The sequence below is a fragment of the Rosa chinensis genome, chromosome 5, assembly GCF_002994745.2.
Source record: "Rosa chinensis cultivar Old Blush chromosome 5, RchiOBHm-V2, whole genome shotgun sequence".
In the NCBI taxonomy this organism is placed as follows: Eukaryota; Viridiplantae; Streptophyta; class Magnoliopsida; order Rosales; family Rosaceae; genus Rosa; species Rosa chinensis.
Genome location: NC_037092.1, coordinates 18,288,478 through 18,313,536, shown reverse-complemented (window position 1 = coordinate 18,313,536; position 25,059 = coordinate 18,288,478). Strand labels below are relative to the sequence as shown.

General features: G+C 36.8%; 2 protein-coding genes and 1 long non-coding RNA gene across 4 annotated transcripts; 2 read left to right on the top strand and 1 right to left on the bottom strand.

The window, feature by feature from the left end:
• Positions 1 to 1,865: 1,865 nt before the first annotated feature.
• Positions 1,866 to 4,841, top strand: LOC112166448. 2 transcript variants are annotated; one of them, XR_002923273.2, is made up of 6 exons: positions 1,866 to 2,154; positions 2,236 to 2,277; positions 2,357 to 2,462; positions 3,945 to 4,046; positions 4,350 to 4,522; positions 4,664 to 4,841. It is a non-coding gene; the product is annotated as an uncharacterized LOC112166448 (long non-coding RNA). The 2 variants fall into 2 exon arrangements; XR_002923275.2 differs by having other exon boundaries at positions 4,350 to 4,528.
• Positions 4,842 to 8,182: 3,341 nt separating this feature from the next.
• On the bottom strand, positions 8,183 to 9,389 carry LOC112203324 (probable L-cysteine desulfhydrase, chloroplastic). The gene is given in 2 exon segments (XM_024344309.1): positions 8,183 to 8,304; positions 8,678 to 9,389. Coding segments are annotated over 2 exon segments (834 nt in total).
• A 6,755-nt stretch (positions 9,390 to 16,144) lies between these two features.
• LOC112166143 (glyceraldehyde-3-phosphate dehydrogenase GAPCP1, chloroplastic) lies at positions 16,145 to 20,523 on the top strand. The gene is made up of 14 exons (XM_024302914.2): positions 16,145 to 16,407; positions 16,807 to 16,901; positions 17,011 to 17,078; positions 17,162 to 17,200; positions 17,440 to 17,540; positions 18,120 to 18,232; positions 18,447 to 18,546; positions 18,630 to 18,776; positions 19,006 to 19,066; positions 19,156 to 19,253; positions 19,383 to 19,525; positions 19,603 to 19,686; positions 19,945 to 20,034; positions 20,140 to 20,523. Exons 1-14 carry the CDS (start codon positions 16,321 to 16,323, stop codon positions 20,186 to 20,188), a joined length of 1,275 nt encoding a protein of 424 aa, XP_024158682.1. The 5' UTR covers positions 16,145 to 16,320; the 3' UTR covers positions 20,189 to 20,523.
• The last annotated feature ends 4,536 nt before the right edge of the window (positions 20,524 to 25,059 follow it).

The following is a 25,059-nucleotide window of genomic DNA, read 5'->3' as shown; positions in this document are numbered from 1 at the left end:
TTTTACTTCCTCAAGTACAAATCCATTACTTCATAATTGTATTTTAAATCATTTGGATAACTTAGCTAAATAAGACATTAACACTCCACTAGAGAGTAGATATGGTCATTTTGTTTGCTAGTTCATGTGTTACTGAGGAAGAGATTTTGAAGTCCATGAGAAAAAGCAAATGAAAATCAAGGTGGAAAAGGCTAAAATTACTTGGGGCCAAAAATGTAAATGAGACTTAAAGTGAATATAACAAGTCATTGAAGTAGATATTAAATATAAATAGAACTACAAATTCAGTATCTTTAACTCAACATTTCGTATTTGGTCATGTCGTTATTAGTACTAATGACAATGTATGATCATGTTAAACCAAATACGGCAGGTCATTGTGTTAAATTTTTCTTATGTAATGAATTAGCAAACTATGAAATATATAGACACTAAATAGTAAGAGATGGTAAATATTACATAAACTATTTATGTTTAAATATAATGAGCCAATGAAACAACATTATTAGTCATTCGAGATAGGATGAAATATATTACGGTTGATAAGGTTGAACCAAATACGGCACGTTGCTGGATTAGATTTTGCTTATCTAGTGAAGTAGTGCTGTTGAAAATATATAGGCAGCAAAATAGTAAGAAACTAAGGTTGAACCAAATATGGCAGGTCATTGGATTAAATATTGCATATTTAAAGAATTGACAAATTTGGTAATGCATAATTGCATATGCACAAAATTAGTAAGAATTAACTACACGACTTTGCATCAGTTATACGCACCGAGACTTTTACATAAGGTGACATATGTGTAAAATATGGAAAGAATGTTAAAATCGTGTAATATTTTTGAATTAGACTCTTCTCTCGCTCTCTATGCTGCCATCGTACTCAGTGAGTCAGTGGCATGCTTCAACCTCTAGTGGCTCCGTTTGTTCCTTTGACGACGGAGTTGGAGTCATTCGTTTTCTTAACGGCTCTATCCGTCTCTCTCTCTTCTTCTTCTTTATGTTTTCTTTTCCTCTCTCCAGATCTTCTATGGATATATACTCTTGAACCTCATAATTAAATTTTGCATTGCATGGCTCATCAAATTAAGTCCTTGGGTGGATTCCTGAGGTGGACTCTTGCAGCCACATCCTAACATATTCCGATGCTTATGGTAAAATGGAGCTGTACAGAACAGTGACTTACTGACTTTGGTGCTTGCATCTACACCTTCGTCTAGTACCATTGTGGTTTTAGTTTCCATGCCAACAACTCTAGCTTTGTTTTTTACTTCACGGCGGAGATGTTCCTTGTTCATTGGTATTGGCGTAAGAATTATTTTGTAGACTCATCAATATTATTTATACGAAGTAATTACAATAATAATTAATGACTTTAGAATTAGGATCACTTTTATAGGAAGAATCCTAATATGAACCTCTGAAGTCTGAATAATTAGTCGATGTCCTTGCATTCTCTAGACAATGAGTTATACACTCACTCGCCCCATTGAGAGATTACTCGGACTTAGAGACCTGCAAAAGACTAAGACTTGCCTTAATGACGTTTGACTCTTCCCCACATCAGGTATGTGTCTTGTCTTTCACTAGTACAAAATCGAAAATAGACAACGTTACCTAGATAACGGTTTAATAAAAAACGTTCTGTTTTTTATTTTTACAACAGTATAGTCAAAACCGTTATCTATAAATATTAAAAAAGTGTTGCTCCCTTGGTTAGAAATTTTATCATTTAACTTGTACAACAGTTTGGTCAAAACCGTTATCTATAGATATTGACAAAGTGTTGGTCATTTGGTTAGAAGTTTTCTTATTAACCTGTGAAGAATATCAAGGAGGGTAAGCAATGTAAAATACAAAAAACAAATGAAAAAAATATAAATACATTCGCCCGGAAAAAAAGAAAAGAAGAAGCCTGCAGTCAGCACCATCTCCAGAGGAAAGAACAGCTGCCACAGAAGAAGACGTGAAGACGACGTGGGACGGTGGGAGATGATCAGAGTAGATATGGTTTCATCAGATATTCACCCCTCTTGATTTACCATTCATATAAAAGGAGAAAAGAAACGCGGAGAGAGGAGTAGAGCAAAATCAAACTGATAAAGAGAAAAAAATTTAGCATCAAAATCGGTGATTGCAGATTCACCTAAGGTGAGACTAGCTAATTGTTATTGGGTAATTTTGAGATTTCGTTTTCCATTGATTTGGGTATTCTATTTGGTGTTCTTTCAGTTTTTCAGGTATCTTCATCTTTTCTACACAGAGTGAAAGCAGGTATTCATGTTCTCATTATTTTCATATTTATGTTGTTTACGGTGAAGTTAACCGAATGAAAATGAAGTCCGTATTACAGCAGGAGCATGAGGAGAATCGCAATGGCTCGGTCCTAGGGTCGCACGTCAGATTTCCATCGCTCTTAAACTGAGCGCCGCCACCAATAAAGCGCCTTTTGATTTCAGGTACCTCTTCATCGCATTTATAAACTAGGAAAGGACTGAAACAATGACAACTATAGAATCCGTTAAATGTAATGGATATACATATCGTCATGTTAGTAAGTTGATGAAAGTGGTAGAGATTTGCTTCTCATATATCCATTACCTTGAACAGTGGTAGAGATTTGCTTATCGTCATCTTAGACTATATATCATATGGTCTAATATATCTATATCACAAAGACAAGCTTCTGGGTTCAATATTAAGATACGAGCAGTAAATTGTTTTTGCTTTAATTTTTACCAAATTAGGAACTAACATATAAGCAGCAAACTCTTTTCCACTTGCTTTGAATCATGCTTTTTAAGGCATCTGTATGTTGTTATTGTTACACTAGGAAGAGTGGCAATTGGTTGTCTATCTTCTTTAAAATATCCTTTGTTTGATTTTAGACTGCCTAAAACGCTTGGAAAGGGTATATTATCCATTATCTTGAATAGTGGAGCCACCAAAGTTTAATTAAGGCATTCAGCACTGATTAATTATAATAGCTTAGTTTTCTTTTCCTCTATCATATGGCTCCTTTTTAGTTTTGTTATCATTTTATCAATTCTGGTAATTGGTAGTGTTAGACATAGTTTCCATTCGATCTATTATATTACCTTGATTGATTGTTTTATGGGGTGAGTGTTGAATGTTTTATTTCGTTTTCAGTTTAGATTTAGTATTATATTCTTTTCATCTTATAGGAATCTTATATTATGGATGGTGGAAGCGTCTTGATCCATGTAATCTGGCTTCCAATCCTCCAGAATAAAATAAATTCCTGAATGCATCATGTAATTGACATTAATTAATGTAGTGAATATATAAGTATTCACTATTCATCCACCGATTTCAGTTCACGTCTAAGTATTCTTTGTATTCTGTACCACTGCCTGGTGCGTTTATATTAAGAATTTGGACTTAGCAAGTGGAGAACTGGGTTATGGTCTACCATTGGCTGCTAAGGAACTCGTAGGAATCATTCCCAAACTCATTTGTGAATTAAGAGTATTCTTCTCAAATTTTGCTAAATGTATTCTTCTTTTTTGCTAAATATATTCTTCTTTGGTTTTTGCTTCCTTTTGTTTTCTGTTTTTTTTTTCTTTATGGTTTGATGACTGTCATATATGTTTGTGGTTTCTTTTTCCAATTGATCTCTATTTCTGAACAAATCCTGATACAATATATCCAAAAGGGAAACACAGCCCAAAGAGAGGAAAGGAAATCCTTCCTCGGTCTGCAAATTCGAGTATAAGATTTTCAAAAAGATGATTGTTCATTGGTTTTTACTTCCTATTGTTGTTGTTGTTGTTTTTGTTTTAGTTTTGCTGGTATCTTGAAGCGATGATTAATTCTTTTAATCCAATTAACTTTTGCTATTCATAATACAATGGTATTTTTCCTTTTCATGTCATCATGATTATGATTTCCATTGGTTTGATTCATTTTTTCTTTTGAAGCTATAATTTCTGTTCAAGGAGCTCCAGAGAAATTTAGTATGGCACTCATTTGATCATTGCTCGGAACATTTCCACATGGCAATTTTACCAGAATTGAAATCTGTAAGCTATGCACTTTTCGTTTTTGCACTTTTTTTTCCTAAGAATCGGTTGGTTTGGTTCATTATTTGAATAACAATTAGTATTGCAATAGTGGTGTAACTTTGAATAATATCAAACTATGAATAGAGCAAACTCATGCACATAGAAAACAAAGTCCTTTCTGTTCTTCATGATTGATATAACTTTTATGTATCTTTTGAACTTCTTGGTTTGTTTCAGTAAAATTGGTTGGGTTTGCTGTGAAGGTACTTTGTTTTGTTGCTATAGAGTACTCAAATCAAAATTGGTTGGTCTGTGATGCAGATTGTCTTGCAACTTGCAAGTTATGCTAATCAATTTCCAGGTAACATAATAGTTGCTAGGGGGAGAGGAGAGGGAGAGATTTAACTGGTTATATGCTTCTGTGTTAGTGGCAGATCAATCATGGAGTTTGGGTGATGAACTATAATAACTATAACTATCAGGTTCCCCGGCATGTAAGGGTACCTCCATAAGCACTTTTGCACATATGCTGTTTTGATGCTTTTTGTTTCTTGCAATATGGGGTATATAGTTTGTTAGTGAGAATATGGTTATGTAAACTTTATCCTCTTTTTTTTTTTTTTTTTTTTTTGTAGGTTTTGGGATCTGGTGAACCTTAAGCACAAATATCCTCTTGTTCATTCACATGGACCTCTTGTTCTTTTGCAATTTGGATATTAGTTCTATGCTTTAACTATGTACCTAGTGAAGCTTCTTTAATTAGTAGCAAAACTACATTTTCTATTATATGACAGCTAAGTACTTTATATATTAGTTTCTTTTACTTTTGCAAAGTTCACTCAAGAAATTTCAATTGCGAAAGCATTGTAATGTGATTACTTGAAGTAGTTCTTTATTAATAAATTGCAATTTCATTTTAATTTCATGAATTGATGCACTACATCATGGTTGAAAAAAAAATCGTCGTCTCTCTGGCTAGAAGAGACAATGGATTTATCCTACAAATCATTGTAACTTACTATCTTCATAGTTTTGTACAACATTGTTAATTTAGAAACCGATGCAACAGTTCTTCAAAACCAACGTTATTGATGAGAAACTGTTGTGTAATGAAGTTGGAAAAAAAAAATTTAACTTAAAACTGATGTATAGAATTCTTCAAGCCAACATTTTTTTGGTTAAGAACCGTTGTGTTTTAAAGTTGTTGAAGGCCAAAAGTAATGTGACAATTATATTACCACATTGATTTCTAAGTAAAAATCGTTATTAAATAATTACATACACAACGGTGTATTTAGTGTTAACGGTATGTGCTATGTATAGGCACAACGATTTCTAACTAAAAACTATTGTGCTTTATAATGTTAGACATCGGTGAAGTACCGTTGTGGAGTGAAACGTAAAAAGACAACACTCACCTAGACAACGAATATATATTTTTGCAAACAACGGTGCGGAACCGTTATCTATATAGAATATTGTACTAGTGTTTATTAATATATATTATGGTTAGCATGCCTTTGTTAATATATATATATATATATATATATATATATATACTTTTGATTTTGTAATCTAGGTGATTATTAAGAACTAGATCACATTGTGGTATCATAGCCACTTTCACAAGTTTATTAATCACTTTGGAAAAGTTAGCATGTTTTTGTTTCATGTGTTTATATATTTGTGATTGTGTAATATAGATAATCATTCAGAATTAGATCATAATTGGATGTTCGAAAAATTTAAATTCAATTTTGCATGGATTGGGTGATTTCAAAACTTTTTGGTGTCAATCTTTCAATTTTAGGTAGGTTTTGACCATTTGAGCAAATTTTCAATGTTGGTGTAGCGGTAGGTTAATTGGGTGGCAGAGACGAGTGTCGGGTACTGTCTTCTCTATCTTGCCTTATTCGCATTAGGGTTTTGTTTTCATTTGAGTTTGGTTTTTGTCCATTTATCCCATTTCTAGGGACATTTTTCCCACTTACCCCATTAAGTTTTTTAATTCACTCTTACCCAAAGCACGCTAAGGATGTATTTCCAAATACTCCATTAAGATTTTTTTATTTTATTTTATTTTAATACCATTTTACCCTCACCCCTTTGTGACTTAGAGAGAGAGAGAGAGAGAGAGAGAGAGAGAGAGAGAGAGAGAGAGAGAGAGAGAGAGAGAGAGAGAGAGAAACTATCGGAGACTTCGCCGGAGCCTGTCACCTGCCGCCTGAATCCCGTCATCGGGCGCCGCCCACCGGACTTCTCTGAAAACCTCGCCGGAGGTCCCCAAAGAGGTCATCAGAGATTTCATAGGTCGCCGGAAAGATTTATTGCCCCCAATAGACGTCTATTGCCCCTAATAGAGGGGCAATAAACCTCTACTGCTTCCCAATAGACGTATATTGCCCTCCAATAGAACTTTTGGTAGCGGGAATGAGAACTAATCTTCTTAAAATTAGACAAATAAAACTTTGATTAAAGAAAAAAACGAAGAGATTATATCAATTTTAAAATGTCTATTGCCCTCCAATTAACAGACCTTTATTGCCCCCCAATAGACTTCAAAACTTTTTTTTTCTTTCCTTCTGTCCCATTACTTAAAAAAAAAAAAATTGATTAGGGCACCCACCGCTACACCTTTCTTCGCCGGTTGGAGACTTGTAGCTAGTTGCAGGCCAGCGGTTGCTGTTTTGATCCTAATCAATCGATCGAAACTGGAGCACGAAGATGTCTGAATGTCAAATCAGGCCCTCAGTTGCAGGCTCTTGGTTGCAGACTCGTTGCCGGTTGCAAGCCCTTGGTTACTGTTGTGAGGAGACCGGCGAGATGGTTGGATCGTCGGAATCTGCAAGAGAGAGAGAAAAAGGCGTCATGCTGGAGAGAAAGTGGAGAGAGACGACGATTCAAATCGGCTCGGCTACCGAAGTCGAAGAAACAACGACGTGAACAGCACCGTTGCTTTCCGATGGATCAGCACTTAGAAACGCCATGAATCCTCTACCTCCGCCTCTAGATCAGCGCCCGAAAACACCGCCTCCGTGGAAATCCACCGGTGTAGTGCTGGAGAGAGAGAGAGAGAGAGAGAGAGAGAGAGAGAGAGAGAGAGAGAGAGAGAGAGAGAGAGAGAGAGAGAGGGCAGGCTCCGGCAAAGGGATGGGATGGGATAGAGAGAGAATGGCACAGGCTGCAATTTCTTAATTGAGTGGTGGGCAAAATGGTCATTTGCTGTCAAATTGTGTAGATGGGAATAAAAATATGTTACTGGGGTAAGTGGGATAATTTTGGCTACTTTTGATGCTTTGGGTCAAGGACGTTTTGAGTTTTGGTTTGAGCGTTTTTTATTTTTTTTAATTGGAGTCTTGTATTAGAGCATCTTTAGCAATGCTAGCTATTTTTGAGTCAAATTTTAGCCAAAGTAGCTAAAAAGTCATTTTGGCTAGCCACTTTAGAAATACTTCTGCATCAGCGCTCTCTATTATGGTGAGTTTAATTTATATTATTTTTTAAAGGAAGGTTAAATAGTTTAAATGTATTTAAAAATTACATAAAATAACTCAAAAGGAATGTTATAAATTATAGAGAGCCTCATCTCACTCTCTATATTTAGGAGCGAGATAGCTAAAAGTTATAATGAAGAGCCACTTAGGAGTCTGGTGCAGCTGCTAAAATATATAAAAAGCTAAACATGCTCTCCAAAATAGCTAAGGAGCCAAAATAGAGAGTCTGCTAAAGATACTCTTAGTTCCCCATTTTTATGAGTGTATGATTGATTTTTAATTACAGTAAAACTTTGATAAATTAATGATTAATAAGGTTGGGATCACAGAAAATTATTAATTTAGCGGAATTATTATTGAATAGATAAATCAATAATTATTAATTTATTGATAAAATACTAAAGTATTAATTTAGAACAGATTTGCTCATCTAAGAGACAGTTTTAAGAGATTATGAGAGACAAATGCATCTCAACCACATGTATTAAATATAAAACCAGAAAATATTTTATGTTCGATGTACATTAAAGTTAGTATCCAAGAATTATCCCAACTCATTTCTAGTCTAAATTATAGAATGCCTATGATTGTGGAACTCGTTTTGAATTATCCAAGTGAAAATGATGCAATAATGAAAAATCGTACCGATGAAGAGATTACTCAAGGGGTAATGGATACACATGCATAATGATGATGATCATAATCCTGATGGCAGTTGTGTTTTACAGGTTGTTTCTCCAAAAGAGGTCTTTCAAGCAATAGTGACATTAAACCACTTTTTGCTACAAAATGAAAAACATATACCAAATGTGGTGTATGCACTCCAAAAGATCAAGGATTAAGTTTGATTTAGGGAAACAGAAAAGTCAAATGACTATAGATGCATATTTTGAAAAAGAGAAGAATTAAGAAAACAAGTTGTCAAGTTTTTTCTTGGATTGAATTCTGCTTACTACCTTGTACTTTCAAGGGTTCATCAGTTCAGTCCCTGCACTGCTAATTTAATCAGAAAAGTCTCGCACTCTCCAATTTCATCAAATTGATCCATTCCATCACTATTCCGTAAATTTTCTCCGTGAAGGTGCTGACGTGGCCAGCTGATGTCTGATCTAGCAGTTTTGTGGGACCTTCTCACAGAGAAAATTTCCAACATACCCATACACCCAATGATGTGAGCCGTATCAACAAAAACCTGATCAACCCCCTCCTCCCTACAAATCTTAACCAACTCCTTAACAGGTATAACCACACAAGGCATTGAAGTAATATGATCAATCACAGATAGCCTAACTCTCCTCCCATTCGCCTTCCCTTTTTCCAAAGCTTTCTTAAACTCGGTTACAATCTCATCATTAGAATTCAAAGGAAACGGCAAGGGTACCTCAAAAACATACCCGCCGGCGCGAGTGATATAGGCCTCAATGGACTTCTTAACGGCGTCGTAAAAGTATTGGAGCATGACAACAGTGTCGCCCTTCTCAAATTTGCTCTCGGAGAAGCCCCAAGCGGTCTGCTGGAGGACGATGGCAACGGCGGTGGTGGCGTTGTCGACGATGGAGACCTCATCAACGTGGTCGGCGTTGATGAGATCCTTGATGATGGTTCGGGAATGGAGGATGCTGTTTTTGAGGTCGTTGAAGTAGAAGTAATCGGGCTAGGAGAGGTACTTGAGCTGCTAGCAGCGCTGGGCCTGGATGATGGAGTCTGGGCAGGACCCGAAGCTGCCGTTGTTGATCCGGGCGACGTTGGGGTCGTGGTGGGAGAATTCGGCAATGATTTCGGAAGGGGTAATGAAGAAAAGTTTGGACTTTTTGGAGGCGTGGGTGTTTGAATCACTGTTGAGGGTGTGGTTGGGGGAGGATGCCATTAGTGGCAGAGGATTAGGGTTAGGGTTTGAAAGGGGGGATGAGAGAGAGGTGGTTCTTTCATGGAGGAGGTCATTAGAGAGAGAAAGTGAGAGGAGAGAGAGGTGGAGAGTGATGCTTGGGGTGTTGAAGAAGACGGAGTTTGTGTGTGAGTTTGTGTTTATACTTGTATGGGTATTTCAAAAATTTTCTTTGTGAAAAGATCCCACAAAACTGCCAAATCAGACCCCGCTGGCCAAGTCAGCACCTTAACAGAGAAAATTGACAAAATAGTGACAGAATGGATCGATTTGATGAAATTGGAGAGTGCGAGGAATTTTTTGATTAAAAGAAGTGGAGGGACTGAACTGATGAACCCCTGAAAGTATAGGTAGTGAGAAGAATTTTTGCCTTTCTTCTTTTTCAATAATCAGTTGTGAAGTCAAACAAAGAATTGTTATTAGGGTCCTTGACCAAAATCACCAAAATAAGCAAAAATTATCTCATTTATCCCAACAACAGATTTTTATTTCCACTAACCCAATTTAACAGCAAATGACAATTTTGCCATCAACCCAATTAATGAATTACAACTATTGCCACTCTGTCCTCTCTCTCTCTCTGATATGTATTGTTCTCCAAGTCGATTTGGCTGGGACGTAGGAGAGGTCAAAGCAAACGCCGTCAGTGCCAGTTCAGAGCCAATCGATTGCAAATCGAAGAACTGGACCGAACGACGTCTCAAATTCAACACTAGCTACACCTTTTTCTGGCACAAATGCGCCACAGGGAGGGATGTAAGAGTGTTCGCGATGTCTCTGCGGTACCTGGTGGTCTCCACCACCATTGGCTCTGTTGCACATTGCTCATGGCCTATCTCCGGTGACGGTGCACTCAGACCATACCTCTCAATTTCAATTTCATGTATTCTCATCTTTTCCACCTCATTTCGATACAGTGATGGGATACCCAATGTGACCGGCCGGAGTCAAATTTGATTAGGCCTCGTCTCCCTTATCTCTTAGTATTTTTTTCTTTAATAAAAGTTTTATTTATCTAAATTTAGGGAGATTAATTCATATTCTGGCAACTGAAAGTTCTATTGGGGGGCAATAGAGGTTTACTGCTCTTCTATTGGGGGCAATATAGGTTTATTGGGGGGCAATAAACCTTTCAACGCTCTATGAGATGTTCGACGACCTCTGACAAGGTGCGGCCTGTGACGAACTCCGGCGAAGTCTCCTGTGGTTTCTCTCTCTCTCTCTCTCTCTCTCTCTCTCTCTCTCTCTTTCTCTCTATGTAACAAAGGGGTGAGGGTAAAATAGTCTATATATATATATATAATTAGGTATTAGGGAAGACCTTATTCTTCATGGGTAAGGGAGACTTAAAAAAAACTTAATGGAGTAAGTGAGAAAAAAATCCCTAGAATTAGGGTAAATATTGAAAATCCCTTGTTATTATTCAAAAAATGAGAGCAATCACTCTCTCCTCTTTGCCATGGCTAACCCTAGGGTTTTGCCGGCATATTTCCTTGGCCTATGACTATGGCATTTTTGGTCCCTAGCTGGCGAGTCTTCTGGACTCGTGGATCTCCCCCTTTCAATGTTTCGGTAGCTGCACCGTAGTCTCATTGTTTTGGTGATGGGATTCCCTCCTAATAGGAGCATTTTTTGAGGCGTTTATAATGTTAATCCCTATATTAATCTTTGTTAACTTATTTTTCTCTTTATTCATTTAATTTTATAACATTTTTCCGAGCAAATATACAAAAAAGTGAAATAATTTAGGAAAGATGCTCAAATAAGGAAGTGTTTGAAGTCCTGGCCTAAACAGGAGATCTTGATGGATTGAGGAGCCTAACCTAGGGAAGTGATGCAGCAAATATGGAGGATATTCACATTTATCGCATTGATGGCATGGCAATCTTTTATTGAAAAGATTATGTGGAGAATCCTAAATCAAATAGAGAATCAAGAAGTTGGCTTTCTTTACAATTTAAGGAATCTTAATCCAAAAAGGAATGAAAGATGACTCAAGGAGCAATATAAAAGAGCGGTGCAACATCTAAAAAAGCTCTCTCTCTTCTCTCCCTTGCGACTTCTGCTTCCCTATCTTTCTATTGTTTTGTTTTGTTTTATTTTTCTTTCCATGAATAACTAATTTTTTAGTAGTTAGGGGTTGTTGAAGCCCCGAATCATGAATGTATAACTAGCTATGACTTTATTTTTCTTTCCATCAATTAGTTTTGTTTATCTATTGGATGAGAACCTAATTTCTATTTCTACATTGCTGAGTTCTTTGCCTATTTTCCTTTGTGCGCAATTTAGATTGCATGAGAGAGAGAGAGAGAGAGAGAGAGAGTAATTTGTTTAAACTCACTACAAAAACTTAGGCCGATGAAATAACCTTGAAACAAGCTCAACGAGATAATCATCATCATCACGGGTTTGTCTCTCGTGAGGCGTTGTATCCAATACATCGCTTTACTGTTGACACACCATTGCAGCGCCATACGATAGAATCATCATCATCATTCTACAACTCAGTCGAATACTTTGCTTGTCACAACTCAGTCTTCATTTTCTTTCTAGAAGTAAGTTTTATAGTGTACCAAAATTATCCAGCAATTTACTAGAAATTATATATTTTGATAAAAGATAAAAGTTTTAAAGTACACCAAAACGGTATCTAGAGTCCAACAATACTTCTAAGATTGGGAAATTATTTGGTGGTCCTAAACCATGGTACACGTGGTAGTCCAAATTGATATTATTGACTCATACGATTTGTGTTTGTTTATTATTGGTCATTTAATTTAATTTATCTTTTATTTTTTCACCCCCTGCATAGTCCCCACGAAATTTGAGTGATGTTATTGCTTGGACTACCACATGACTAGGCCTGGGCATTTTAACCCAGAAACCCGAAAACCCGCATCGGACCGATCTGGATAGTTGGGTTCGGGCTGGGCTTTTAAAAAAAAATTGAAAAATGAGAGGCCAGGACCGTTTATGAAAAAAAGGGTCGGTCCCGGGCATGGGAATCCACCAATTAGAAAACCTGAAAAACCCAACAAAAAAAAAATATATATATATATATATATTCCACATGTCGTTCATTTATAAGTTGTCTAAACAAGAATTGTACACCTTACCACATGTAATTCCTTACCCCAATATAAATATTCTTCTATCCTCGGCTGCACAATTCTTCTCTCCTTCTGTCTTCTTCTTTCTCTTTTTCTTCTCTCCTCTTCTTCTTCTTCTCTCTCCTCTGCCATTCAACCACTCAACCTCAACTTTGCTTCTCTCTTCTTCTTTCTCCTCAGCCAGTCAGCCAGTCAACCAGTCAACCCCGACGAATATGTTTTTGGCCGGATTTCTTTGTCAAATTCCTCGACCTCCTCAAATTCCTTCATCAGCTGATCTGTTTCTAGCCGGATCAGAGATAGATCTTCACCGGATATTCCGAATCTAGAGATGGTGCAAAAGGCCCGAAATCCCGAGAAACCCGGCCTTGAAAACTTCAGTCCAGGCTCTCTCCGGTCCCGACTTCCGAAAAACTTCATCTGAGAGTCTGAGACCAACCTGAAAACTTCTGGCTCGGTCCCGGGCTCAGCATATTGACCCTAACTCGGGCTGGAACTATGCCCAGGCCTACACATGGCAGTGCCATGTGGTAGTCTGAGACCACTGAATAATTTCCCTCCAAGATTAATGTGTCCAACAATACAATGTTCATTTTTTTGTATGTTAAATGAAGGGGTGATTTGAAGTTTGGACCTCATCCACTATTGATCTAACTAATTTTGATGTTCTTAATGTGTTAACGTATTCATGGTTTGATACTAGTTACTAGGTCATTGCCTCCTTGCTTGATTTTATTATAGTAATCAATATAATCTTGAACAAAAATTAAATAATTAGTTTGGTTAAAATTATATTATTTTAGTGGAATAATAAACTAATATTGAAGTTCAATGAAATTACATATAATGACCCGCTCGTAAGAGCTGTCAGATAGAGTCATTATATAAGTAATTAAACCTTTTTAGGCTAATAAACCTAAGCATAATTTTAGGTTAAAATCATTTAGTTACATTAAAAGTTTGGCTGATATGCATGCGCATTGCATATATAATTTTAGGTTAAAATCATTTACTTACATTAAAAGTTTGGCTCATATGCATGCGCATTGCAAACAACACTTTCATATCGTATTGTATCGAAAGTTCCATATTTCCACTACTAGGAATCTGATCATCATATGCCATTTCCTTAGCATTTAAACAGTTATCAATCACTAACAACAAAACCATTAAGCACTTATCACACAAGTGTTTTCTAGCAGTTGTTACAAGTACTTGATCGATTGTGCCAAAGAAAATGCTAAAGAGCCTTTATCATAGGAGACACATCAAGTCATTTTCTCAAGCACACATTTGGGCATTCTTTCGCATTCCTACTTCTAGGAAAGACCACGTGCATAGCTGTAAATCTTTGCTCTGTTTCCTAAGCTAACCTACCTACCACCCGCACATGAAAGCAGGAATTGGCAGAGGGCCAAAAATGGTAGTTTAGATGCGTGAGAGCTAGCGTTGGCTTTTCGCTGAGATATCGCATTCTGTGTTGATTAGTTTAAGTTTTGGAAGGGACAATAATGCAGACAGGTCAAGGAAAGATACAGTCGTTTACAAATGGACGGTCCCCTCTCTTCCCCACTTTGAACTCCCCGACCAAAACAATAGAGAAATCATATGAGCACAAAAAACCACCTGGTGCGGTTCGATTTCGACGGTTCGTTAAATTAGCAATTTGTTGGCATAATTTTTTTCTGTGTATAAACGGACGGAGGTGAGCAAAGCACAAAGGCGATCAAGTTTAGCTTGTCTTAACTGGTATTTTATAAGCCTAAACTTGATTGGGGTCATTTATCGAACAAGTCAAGTTTGATTAAGTCACCACTTAACTCATTTCAGGAGAGACTTAAATATATCTGAAATTGTAGTTTAAGTGAGTACAGACGCAAGATAATTGTAAATACCTACGTGTTCAAAAGATCAAAAATACCTAAATGAATAATTATTCTATTTATTGAAGTTTTAATAATATAACTCAATTATCAATATTTTATTTTTATATTAATGTTTAATCTGTCGATGAACTGTGACCTGTTAGTTATTTGGACTAACTAACAACATGGATGTCACATAATTAAATATCACTAACATCATTGGATGAGTAGGGTGAGAATAGAAAAAAAAATTTCAACCTCAAATTTTAATACATCATTAAAATACTTTATTGGGATTCCCAACCAAAAAAAAGGCGCATGCAGATATACATAATATTTTTATTTTAAAGTCATATTTTAATAGAATAGTATATTCATCAAATTTGGATTTGACAATTACTATTCATTAGAAGCATACTAAAACTCGCTATAGTATTTGAGACTACAACACAAAATTATATAATACCAATAAAATTAGAAAGATCACATTAAGAAAGCGATTGAATACTCCTAACTCTAAACCTACGGTCAGATATGCGACCACAATTCGATTAGAAGCGTGAAAGCAATCGTCAGACTTCATAAGTCAATCATGCAATGCATTTACCCCTTTTGTTTGTCCAATTAAAAAGTTTCATTCCCTATTATTTTGTTGAAAACCATTATAAGTTTCTTAAGCATGTTATGTGACAAAGGCTCACAGCTTAATTTTTCAACGGGATATATGTTGGTCAACAAAATTGTACTCCACCATCTCCCACTAGAAGACCAGTTTTAAATTCGAAGTCTTAATCATGCAAGTTCCAAATAAGTATGAACCCTACCCAATCATAGTCTTTTTCTTTTCCCCACTTACTCCCTTGGCAATAATTTCAATCAAACATTAGTCCTTACTCCTTGGCTAGCTATTTTATATACCAAAAATTAAATTAAATTTACTAATAATGAGATACAAGTCACATAATGGTGATCAAAAGCATTGTACCTATACACTTGTGCATAGAATATTTAGAATATTAATTGAACTCTAGGTTATAACTCGAAAAATAGTTTGTTTGGGTATAAAATCATAAAATTTTATGACACGCAGTGGTTATAACTTGAAATAAAATGCTAACAAATTTTTATTATAGTAGGGTGACACTCTATTGATTTTCATAAGTATTCATATTTATTTAGCGTTAAAAAAGTACATAATAGTGAAAAATAATGAACATTCTAACTGCTTTATTATTTAAAGATCATTAAATATAAATCTAATAACAGTTGAACATGATTGACCACGACTCACCGTATGAGCTGGACTATTCTTACTAATTCAAATCCTTAAAAATTAGAAAATAGGGAAGGGTCCATAATCATCAAATTAGGAGCTGAACAAAAGAACATCGGACCGGCGAGGTGGACCGGCCGCTGTAGGGACCATTAGAAAATCTAAAACTGGAAAAAGCCCAAAAAAGCTCACACGAGTCCGACGTGGCTTTCGAGGAGTACGCGACCTTTCCTCCTCTGTCCCGCCACGTCACGACAAAACCACCTACGCGATTCTCACAGCCTCTCTCATCCCCTGCTTCGAGCCCCACCACAACACCAACCTCCACACCCAATCCACCGTCCATCCTCTTAAACGTAAACTTTCAACGGATGAAAATAGCTAATATATTTGAAGCTGCAACAGGGGATCGAGACCTCGTAAAGAACACGAAGAAATAGAAGTGTGCGCAGGAGAGAGATCCATAAAAAACTCCGCACGATTTTAAAATTTAAAAAAAAGAAAAGGAAGAAAATCGAAATCACGGTTGGTTTTCTGGTAGGCAGCTGTTCGCAGTCTCGAAAAGTTGCTTTAAAGCTTTCGGCTTTTTAGGGTTTTTCATTTCATTCCCGTTTCCTTCAGACTCTGAAAGAGAGAGAGAGAGAGAGCGTTTGAATCAATCTGAAATGGCGCTGCTCAGATCCACCGCCTCTGCTCCGTTGATCGAAGCCTCGCGCACCGACCTCTCTTTCTCCACCTCCGCTTCCTGCAAGGTCTGTATTCCTCCCACGCTCCCAATACGGCGTCGTTTTTGTTCGAAAGCTTTGAAGTTTGGTCATGAATCGGTGTTTTTGTTTTATCTTTGGCCTCTGGAGAACAGAGGACCGGGAAATGGTGTTGTTGAATCAATTTTTTTTTTATATATAAGTTTGAGGCTTTGAATTTTTCTGCTTCAGTTTCTGTAAGCTAGAATTGGTTTTACTTTTTTTTTTTTTTTTTTACCAGATAACAGTTTTTCGGTTTATGTTTTAGTAGTGGAGTAGAGTTTTGATGGCGTTGTACGGCTTTCTTTGATTGTTGGTTTGTTTGTGATACGAAATCAGTAACTGATTCAGTGAGAAATGATAGTTACTCCTTTTTGGTTTTTTGTTTCTTGTTTTGGTGATTCTCAGGTGTCAAGCGTTGGGTTTGGGCGCAATCTGAACTGTTCAAAGGTGCAATCATCCATCTTTGGGGCTTCTATCTCAACCGGCTCGTCTTCTTTACAGTTGAGTAATCGGCTCTCATTTTTTAATCAGTTTGTTTGGGGATTCAATTCCAGGCCATGTTCTTGTAATTGACTGTTATTTATTTTTTAATTTTTTTTTCTTCTTCAGGACAAGTAGCGCCAGGAGTGTGCAGCCCATTAAAGCAACAGCCACCGAACTTCCACCCACGATTCAGAGTAAGAACCAACATTTTTTGTAAAAAGGTGGCATTGATTTGTACTGCACTGGAGCTTACTCTTGATTGTATTGGTTTGGTTAGGATCAGGGAGTAGTGGGAAGATCAAAGTTGGAATCAATGGTAAGTTGATCAAAGTTGTGTTTTTTCTTCTTTTGTCGGTGGGCATAGATGGTGTTCTTCTCTGATTATTCTAAGCTGGTTTTGACTCCAAAACAATAAGCTAATATATATGATTTTGATTACTATTAGTTTACTTTTTTGTTTTTGTTTTTTAAGGAGGACTTTCTGATGACTTGTTGGGTTTCAGGTTGGAATTTGTAGTTCTTATATGATAACAGAATTATGCTGAATTCATGCAGGCTTTGGTCGGATTGGGCGGTTGGTTCTACGGATAGCGATCGCCAGGGATGATATAGAAGTGGTGGCAGTGAATGATCCTTTAGTTGATGCTAAGTACATGGTAAGCGTGTAGTACTAATATCATTACTCATTTCTAATAGTATTTTCTGCAATTTGCTAGTTTCTTGTGTGATAATAGGTTGCTTCTAGTGTGATAAATGCAGTAGTCGTTCTGTACATTTAAAGATTAGAGTTGTTTTGATTATATATTGTTCTCCATCAAGTACATATTGACCTCTGTTCATGGGTGTATGCAAGCGTCGTTCTGCTTCTAATCCAGCTGCTTATAATTGACCAAATGAACATATTGCAAATGAATGAATTTGGTGTTTTGTTAAATTTATTTGGAGGGTTTCCAAATCTCTGCTTTTATATTATATACATTTCTTTTTTATAATTGGTGTGTATATGTATGGCTGAACTTGAATAATTAGGCAGAGGATTTAAATGGTGGAAATTTCTGATGTATTTGACTAGAGATTTCATTCACCTCTTTTTGGCACAGAAGAACTTTTTAAAACTTGCCAAAAAGATTCTCGCATATCCATTTTGTTGCTCTTCAACTAATATGAAGTTACTTTTATTTCCTTTACGTGTATCAATGTATCTAATTTTAATTTCGTTAATTTTTCCTGTCCAGGCTTACATGTTTAAGTATGACTCTACACATGGAGTGTTTGATGGATCTATTAGTGTTGTGGATGGGTCCACCTTGGAAATAAATGGGAAGCAGATTAAAGTTGAGAGCAAAAGGTACTGACCTGGTGATTTTCATTAGTGATCTATCTGGCTGTTTCAAGTTTTGTAGTTTGTTGTTTTGTGCGGACATCATGAATGTTTTTTTTTTTTTTTTTTTTCCTGAAATTAGTAGCATTGTGTATGTGTGTGTGTCTTTCTTTGTTTCTGTGTCTCTCTGTCTCTGTGTCTGTATATATGGGCTTTGGATTTACTTCTGAATCTTGTCCAGGGACCCTGCTGAGATCCCCTGGGGAACTTATGGGGTTGAGTATGTAGTTGAATCTTCTGGGATTTTCACCACTCTTGAAAAGGCTGCATTACATAAAAAGGTTAGATGCTTTGACTCAGTTTTCTGCACTCTCTTGCTCATCATGGCCACACCAAGTTGACCTTTAGTTGTTTTGTTTTGCAGGGTGGTGCAAAAAAAGTGGTCATATCAGCTCCATCAGCTGATGCACCCATGTTTGTCGTAGGAGTAAATGAGAATACATACAAGCCAAATATGGACATAGTTTCTAATGCCAGCTGTACCACCAATTGCCTTGCTCCACTTGCCAAGGTTTGATTGCATCCTGAAAGTTGTTGATGTTATGAAGGTTTCAGATCAATTCTATTAGTACATGATGGTAGATGTCAACCAAAACCCTGTGTAATAATTCTTTTTAGCATCCTGGGCAAGTAGACTTCTATGCTCTATTATCCATTTGTGCTTTCACCTTTCTTCTCAGCCTTCAACTTTGTAGCGAGCTATACTCGTTGCATATTATTTAACAAAATTTATTGTCCAGGTGATTCATGAGGAATTTGGTATTCTTGAAGGTTTGATGACGACTGTGCATGCAACTACAGGTCTCTCTCTCTCTCTCTCTCTCTCTCTCACTCATAGGCATCGTTCAGATGTTAATGGGGTTAACTTATTTATGGTTTTGAATGTGCAGCAACACAAAAAACAGTTGATGGCCCATCAAGGAAGGACTGGAGAGGTGGCCGAGGAGCTGCACAGAATATCATTCCTAGTTCAACCGGTGCTGCAAAGGTATTTTACACTATTTTAGACTCTCATTGATGTTTCAAAAAATTATACTTTAAAAAAATTATATATTCACTTTCCTCGTCATCCTTCTTCTTTTTTTTTTTTTGGTTTTTTTCCCCCCTGGAATTTTAGGCTGTTGGTAAAGTTCTACCTGAACTCAATGGAAAGCTTACTGGAATGGCCTTCCGTGTCCCAACTCCTAATGTATCTGTTGTGGACTTAACTTGTCGACTTGAGAAGAGTTCTTCTTATGAGGATATCAAAGCTGCCATCAGGTATGTGTTTAGCATTTTTTTGTGTCTTTGGTGCCCCTTTTTTGGATAAATGAATCACATTTGATATCTTGTTGAAGGTATGCTGCTGATGGACCACTTAGAGGCATTCTTGGATACACCGATGAAGATGTGGTTTCCAATGATTTTGTTGGTGACTCAAGGTAAGATTTCTTTCTTTTAGTTCATTATCTTGATAAAAGAATGAGTATCGACATGAATGTATAAGATCAGAAAAGTAATTTCATCATCAGTGAAACTATTAGGGGATATATCATATATGTTTCCAAGCATATAATTTTCTGGAAGGAAGACTCATTGCATTTAGTAGAACTAGACCACTATGTCTCTCATCTAGTTCACTTGTTAACATCAAGATCAAGTGCTTGTTCTGAATTATCTCTTTTGGTTTATCCTTCCAGGTCCAGTATCTTTGATGCCAAGGCTGGATTAGCACTTAGTTCCTCCTTTGTTAAGCTTGTTTCGTGGTATGACAATGAATGGGGTTACAGGTAAAGAATCGATCTTATACACTAGCATATATTGACAAATCTCTTTTGCATAAAGTTTTGGGCATCTGTTTAGTTTTATGACTGGTATACTCTTGCCTCTTCCAGCAACCGAGTTTTGGATCTCATAGAGCACATGGCATTGGTGGTAGCATAAGTATCTTCGGTTGTTGAGTATCACCGCAATTTTTAGTCGTCGCTGCTTCCTGAAGAGTAGTTTTATACAAAATTGATCTCTGTTTTTCTTTTCCTTTTTTAAACAAAGTGGGATTTGGATATGGCATGGTTCTGCTTGAAATAATGAAAATCTGATTTGTATGAGCTCAGATTATTTGGCCATGCACCGTTCTGTACTGCGCTATAATATAGTACCGCTCCCTCTGGGGCTTTTACCTCTACAACTCCATATTAAACATTTAAACCCTGAAGGATTAGTTCCTTGATAACGACGGGCAGATGGATATTGGTTGTGGTTTTTGTTTTGGAAAAATACATTGCTGCCTTTTCACTCCATCTTCTGTACTCTTCAATTTAACAACTGAAAGAACAGTAATTAGCCAAAAAGAAAAGAAAGAAACTTGCTTATCAATCCTAGTCCCCCAATTTTCATATCATTGGCTCTGGTTTATGCGATACTTCCCATCCTTCTAGAGGCCTATAGTCTCTTCACAAAAAGCCGCGCAATACAGTTTTTGGAATGTATTTATCCAGCGTTTGCAATTTTTGGTATGTAATTAACCAGCGTTTGCAATTTTTATGGACTTCATATCGGATCTTCGCCGACTTAATATCGTAACATATCATCTTCTCTTTCACATAAAAGGTAGAGGTGAAGGATCTGCAACGTCATTTCGGTCGGTTTTGGGTCTTGGAGAAAAATTTCCGGCTTTAAGAGAAGCCAAATGATGATCTGCTCATGTTCTCATTTGATGAGCGTGGAGACAGGAACAAGGTCCTGCGGGAATGACCATGGAATTATGCTACGGCTCTGATGATCCTTCAAGAGTACGATGCATGGACACCGGTGGACAAGATTTCGCTCTCTGATCTCTTTTATTGGGTCCGGATTACAAACATCTTTCCTGCCTTTGCTGTCAAGCAAACAATTTTCAATGTGGCTTCTGTTTCAGGCAAGCCGCTGGAGTGGGATGAGACACTCTTCAACCATAAGAGGAAGATTAGGGTTATGGTTGCCCATGATATTGTTAAACCAATTTTTCTGAAGAAGGTACTGAACATTGCTACGGGAGTGGTGGAAGAGATTTCATACTTTTTTGAAAACCTGGCAGGATGATGCAAGAACCGCGATGTGGTATTTCATACTCCTGGCTCCTTACCGTAACGCAACAAGTTGTTGCTAGGGTTGAGAAGCCAACAACTCTGAAGATTAATTTTGCTGAAGGACGCTTTAATTTTGAATGTGCTACTTTCAAATTCTCTTCCTCTGTACCTTCACCAATCTACACCTCTCTATTCATAAACGTGTAGAAAGATTTTATGACTAAAAGGTCCAAGAAACCTGTTATACTCAGTGATAAGGCTAGGCTTGTAAAAAACATATAGCTTTAGTTCCTGTGGTTGAGCAACAATCTCGTAAGCGGGAAAGGGTGCGCTTGCCAACTCCCTCCCCAAAAAAATTGAAGTCACAAGATGCCTTTTCTTTTTAGGATCTAAATTTTCTGCATCCAAAGAAGCTTAAATTTCTAGAGTTCTCTGCTAAGTTTACTGCTCGTTCACTGGGTTTGGTTGAGGTGCCTAGAGACACCAAGGTGCAACAGAAGGCAAAATTGCTGCCAAGAAGAGATGTCGTTCACTGGGAGCAAGCCAAAGAAGAAACAGGAAGAAGTTAATTATTGATCCCCTATGTTTGACATATCCAAGAAAGCCTCCACGCCCAACCTCAAAGGGCAAGGAGAAATTTATTGGCTGCATACCATACAATTATTTTTTACACCTAGTTAATGAAATTCCTGGTGCAGCGTAATTGAGCCAATAGGTGAAGGGAGTTTCAATCCAAATAATAGTAATAATAATAATAATAATTCTAGGCGAATCACAGGGCATAAAACGCAAGAAATTAAGAAGTATGTCTTCCAAACCTTGATACCTTGGCATCTATCAAGGAAAAAATAGAAGAAAAAACAAGCTGCTTTTTAAGCTTTGAGATCGCCTGATGTGCGTTCTTTAAAACCGATATGCTAGTGGATTGCCATTTCTATCCATCTGATGTTAAAATAACATTCTTACATTGTTTTTTTTTATCAACTTTGAGGTCCAAATGTGGTTGGAGTTGAAGAAATGATAAAGTTGACCCGATATAAACGTTGTTAAAGTTCATGGACCTAGCTTGTGAAAACGAACATATATGAACCAAAATGTACATCGGACCAAAACACGTGGATCAAATGTGGCGTTGTTCCAAAACATTTCTTATATGGCGAATTACGCCAATTTATTCATAAGAGACGAAATTACACATTCATACGCCAGCTTGTAAATTATTGAACATGCTAGCTGCATGCTATCATTAAAACATTATGTTGCACTGCAATTAGCTGCTGGGTTTAGCAAGGCTTGAAGCACCTACATCGTCGGCGGACATGGGAGCATTTGCCGTAATTGTAACCCTCACTCCGACATCTCACGACACAGTTTTTGTCCTTGACGCACAGCCCTTTGAATGTTCTGCTTGGGTACTCGCAGATCTTTGCTTCACTCTGCAGCACCGTCTCTTCTGCACACATGATTGCAGAATGTTAAACTAATTAGGTCATTTAAAGATAAAGATAAACTACTTAGTTCTAAGCCTATATGAATATCGTGATTTGTAGAGAAGAAAGACTTACGAGAAGTCAGGAGGATGACGAAGAACAAAACAAGCCCTAAGAACTTCCTGTCCATGCCTTCTACAATCACGCACTCTTTTGATTGACACTCCCTTATTGCATGTATTGTTATACCAAATTACCAATTACACACTTTAAATCCTAGATCCCGGCTAGCCTGCTTTTATAGTTTGGATTCAAGGTCTGGTAAGGAAAATTAGTCTAGAAATCTGCTTTTATTGAGTTTTAATGAATATGGCAATCTGTTTAGATTTGTTCAATCAATCTGCAGAACTCTGTTAGATATGCTGCATCATCAACCTTTTTTTTTTTTTTGGGTTCTTTTTGATTCAGTGTTAGATACATGCTCGCCCTCAAGAAATTAATTAAATTAGGAAATGCATTTAATTATTTTGCAATACCAATATCTGAACGATTCTAACAAAATCCCAATAAAGCAACATTATGTGAGAATGTGGAGTGTTGTTCAATAATTGTAAATTAATAAAGATTTAAAAAGTTTAGGTGTCAAGCTGACAAGTTCTATCTATAGCCAATTGATTTTAGTTGGATATTGAGACGGTGTCTAAACAAATAAACAAGTTTAGCGTATGTGTGTCTCACACTTACTCCACGCAGGCACGCATGAGATGGTCTAGTTTAATACTAGAAATTGTGCCCGCACTTTGCCGCGGGTTTTGGAGCTAACACAATGTTATTTAAAGGCTAAATTTAAAAGTATAGAAAATATAGTTAACATGATCATTATATTAACAAAAGATTAAGTCTGTTTTACAACAAAAGATGAAGTAGATCAAGTCTCTCCATCAGCTTCCCTTCTTTCCAAACACCTCTTTAGCTTAACTTGAATGGAAAACAAACATTGCATAATTAGGTAATAACATAAAAAATGAAAATAGAAAACTAAAAAAAATAGAAAACTAAAAAGAAACCATGTACAAAAATTTGACTGTTGATTGTGGTAAACCTCAGGAAATATGGGAGAATCTAATTGTCACGCCCCTGATTTTACACACAAGAAAATCGATATATATATAATCCCATAATTATACATGCGTGAACGTTCAGTCATTAATACAAAATATCTGAAATCTTTTTCCCTTTAACTTATACAGATATTGATGCCCTGAACCCTCAAAGTTAATATACACTCGCTCCATAGAGTTATATATTACACAAGCTTACGAATTAAATTGTCAACAACAAAATAAAACGTAAAGGCTGCTCAGAGTAACTATACAACGGAAGTCCTTATCAAAGGTAAAGTCACAAAGATGGCTTCCTACCGTAAAACTGCTAACTCGCTGCCTCAACCTCGATTATCCTAACCTGTAGGATTAACCCCTACACCGTTGGAATGGTGCACCGGGTTGCCACACAACAAACCCGGTAAGCTTTTGCAAGCCCGTATGAGTAACTCAAAACACACATGCACAACTCACGCTAGAAACGAGGAAAACCTTTCAACTCACAAATACAGAAAACATACCATGCTTCCAAAAACAATACTCTTTTCCCAAAAGAAACAACGAAAGTCACACCGTGACAAAATCATATAAATCGTTAACCTAACAATTCAAATATGATAAATCGATCCAACCTGGATAAAACAATAATTAGGTCCAACCTGGACAAAACAGCAAATAGGTCCAACCTGGACAAAGCATCAACACAAATAAATCATACCTATTGTTAACCTAACAAGTAGAATATGATAAATAGATCCAACCTGGATAAAATAATAATTAGGTCCAACCTGGACAAAACAGCAAATAGGTCCAACTTGGACAAAATATGTACCCAAGAGTCTTAAGTAACCTACTTAGATCCCTGAAGTACGATGGCAGACAGACTAGAGCTCTAACTGAATCATAACCTGTCACCCAGCCAAGGTTCAATCTTACGATATAATATTGCCATGAGGATGCAACCTGCAACCCCGGATCCTTGGGCCAACCTGACCCTCAGATCAAAACGTCAAATCAAATCCAAAGGAGAGATCACAACCTGTGACTCTCAAATCCTCAGACCACCGGTCGTCAGATCAAAACGTTTAATCAAATCAAAAGGAGAAATCACAACCTGTGACTCTCAAATCCTCAGACCACCAGTCATCAGATCAAAATGTTAAATCAAATCAAAAGGAGAAATCACAACCTGTGACTCTCAAATCCTCAAACAC

Bases quoted from the DNA above. Each gene is read 5' to 3' on its own strand.
- LOC112166143 (XM_024302914.2), top strand. From the start codon at position 16,321: ATGGCGCTGCTCAGATCCACCGCCTCTGCTCCGTTGATCGAAGCCTCG. The intron at 17,541-18,119 runs GTAAGCGTGTAG...TTTCCTGTCCAG, and splicing joins TAGTTGATGCTAAGTACATG to GCTTACATGTTTAAGTATGA. The intron at 18,547-18,629 runs GTTAGATGCTTT...TTTGTTTTGCAG, and splicing joins AGGCTGCATTACATAAAAAG to GGTGGTGCAAAAAAAGTGGT.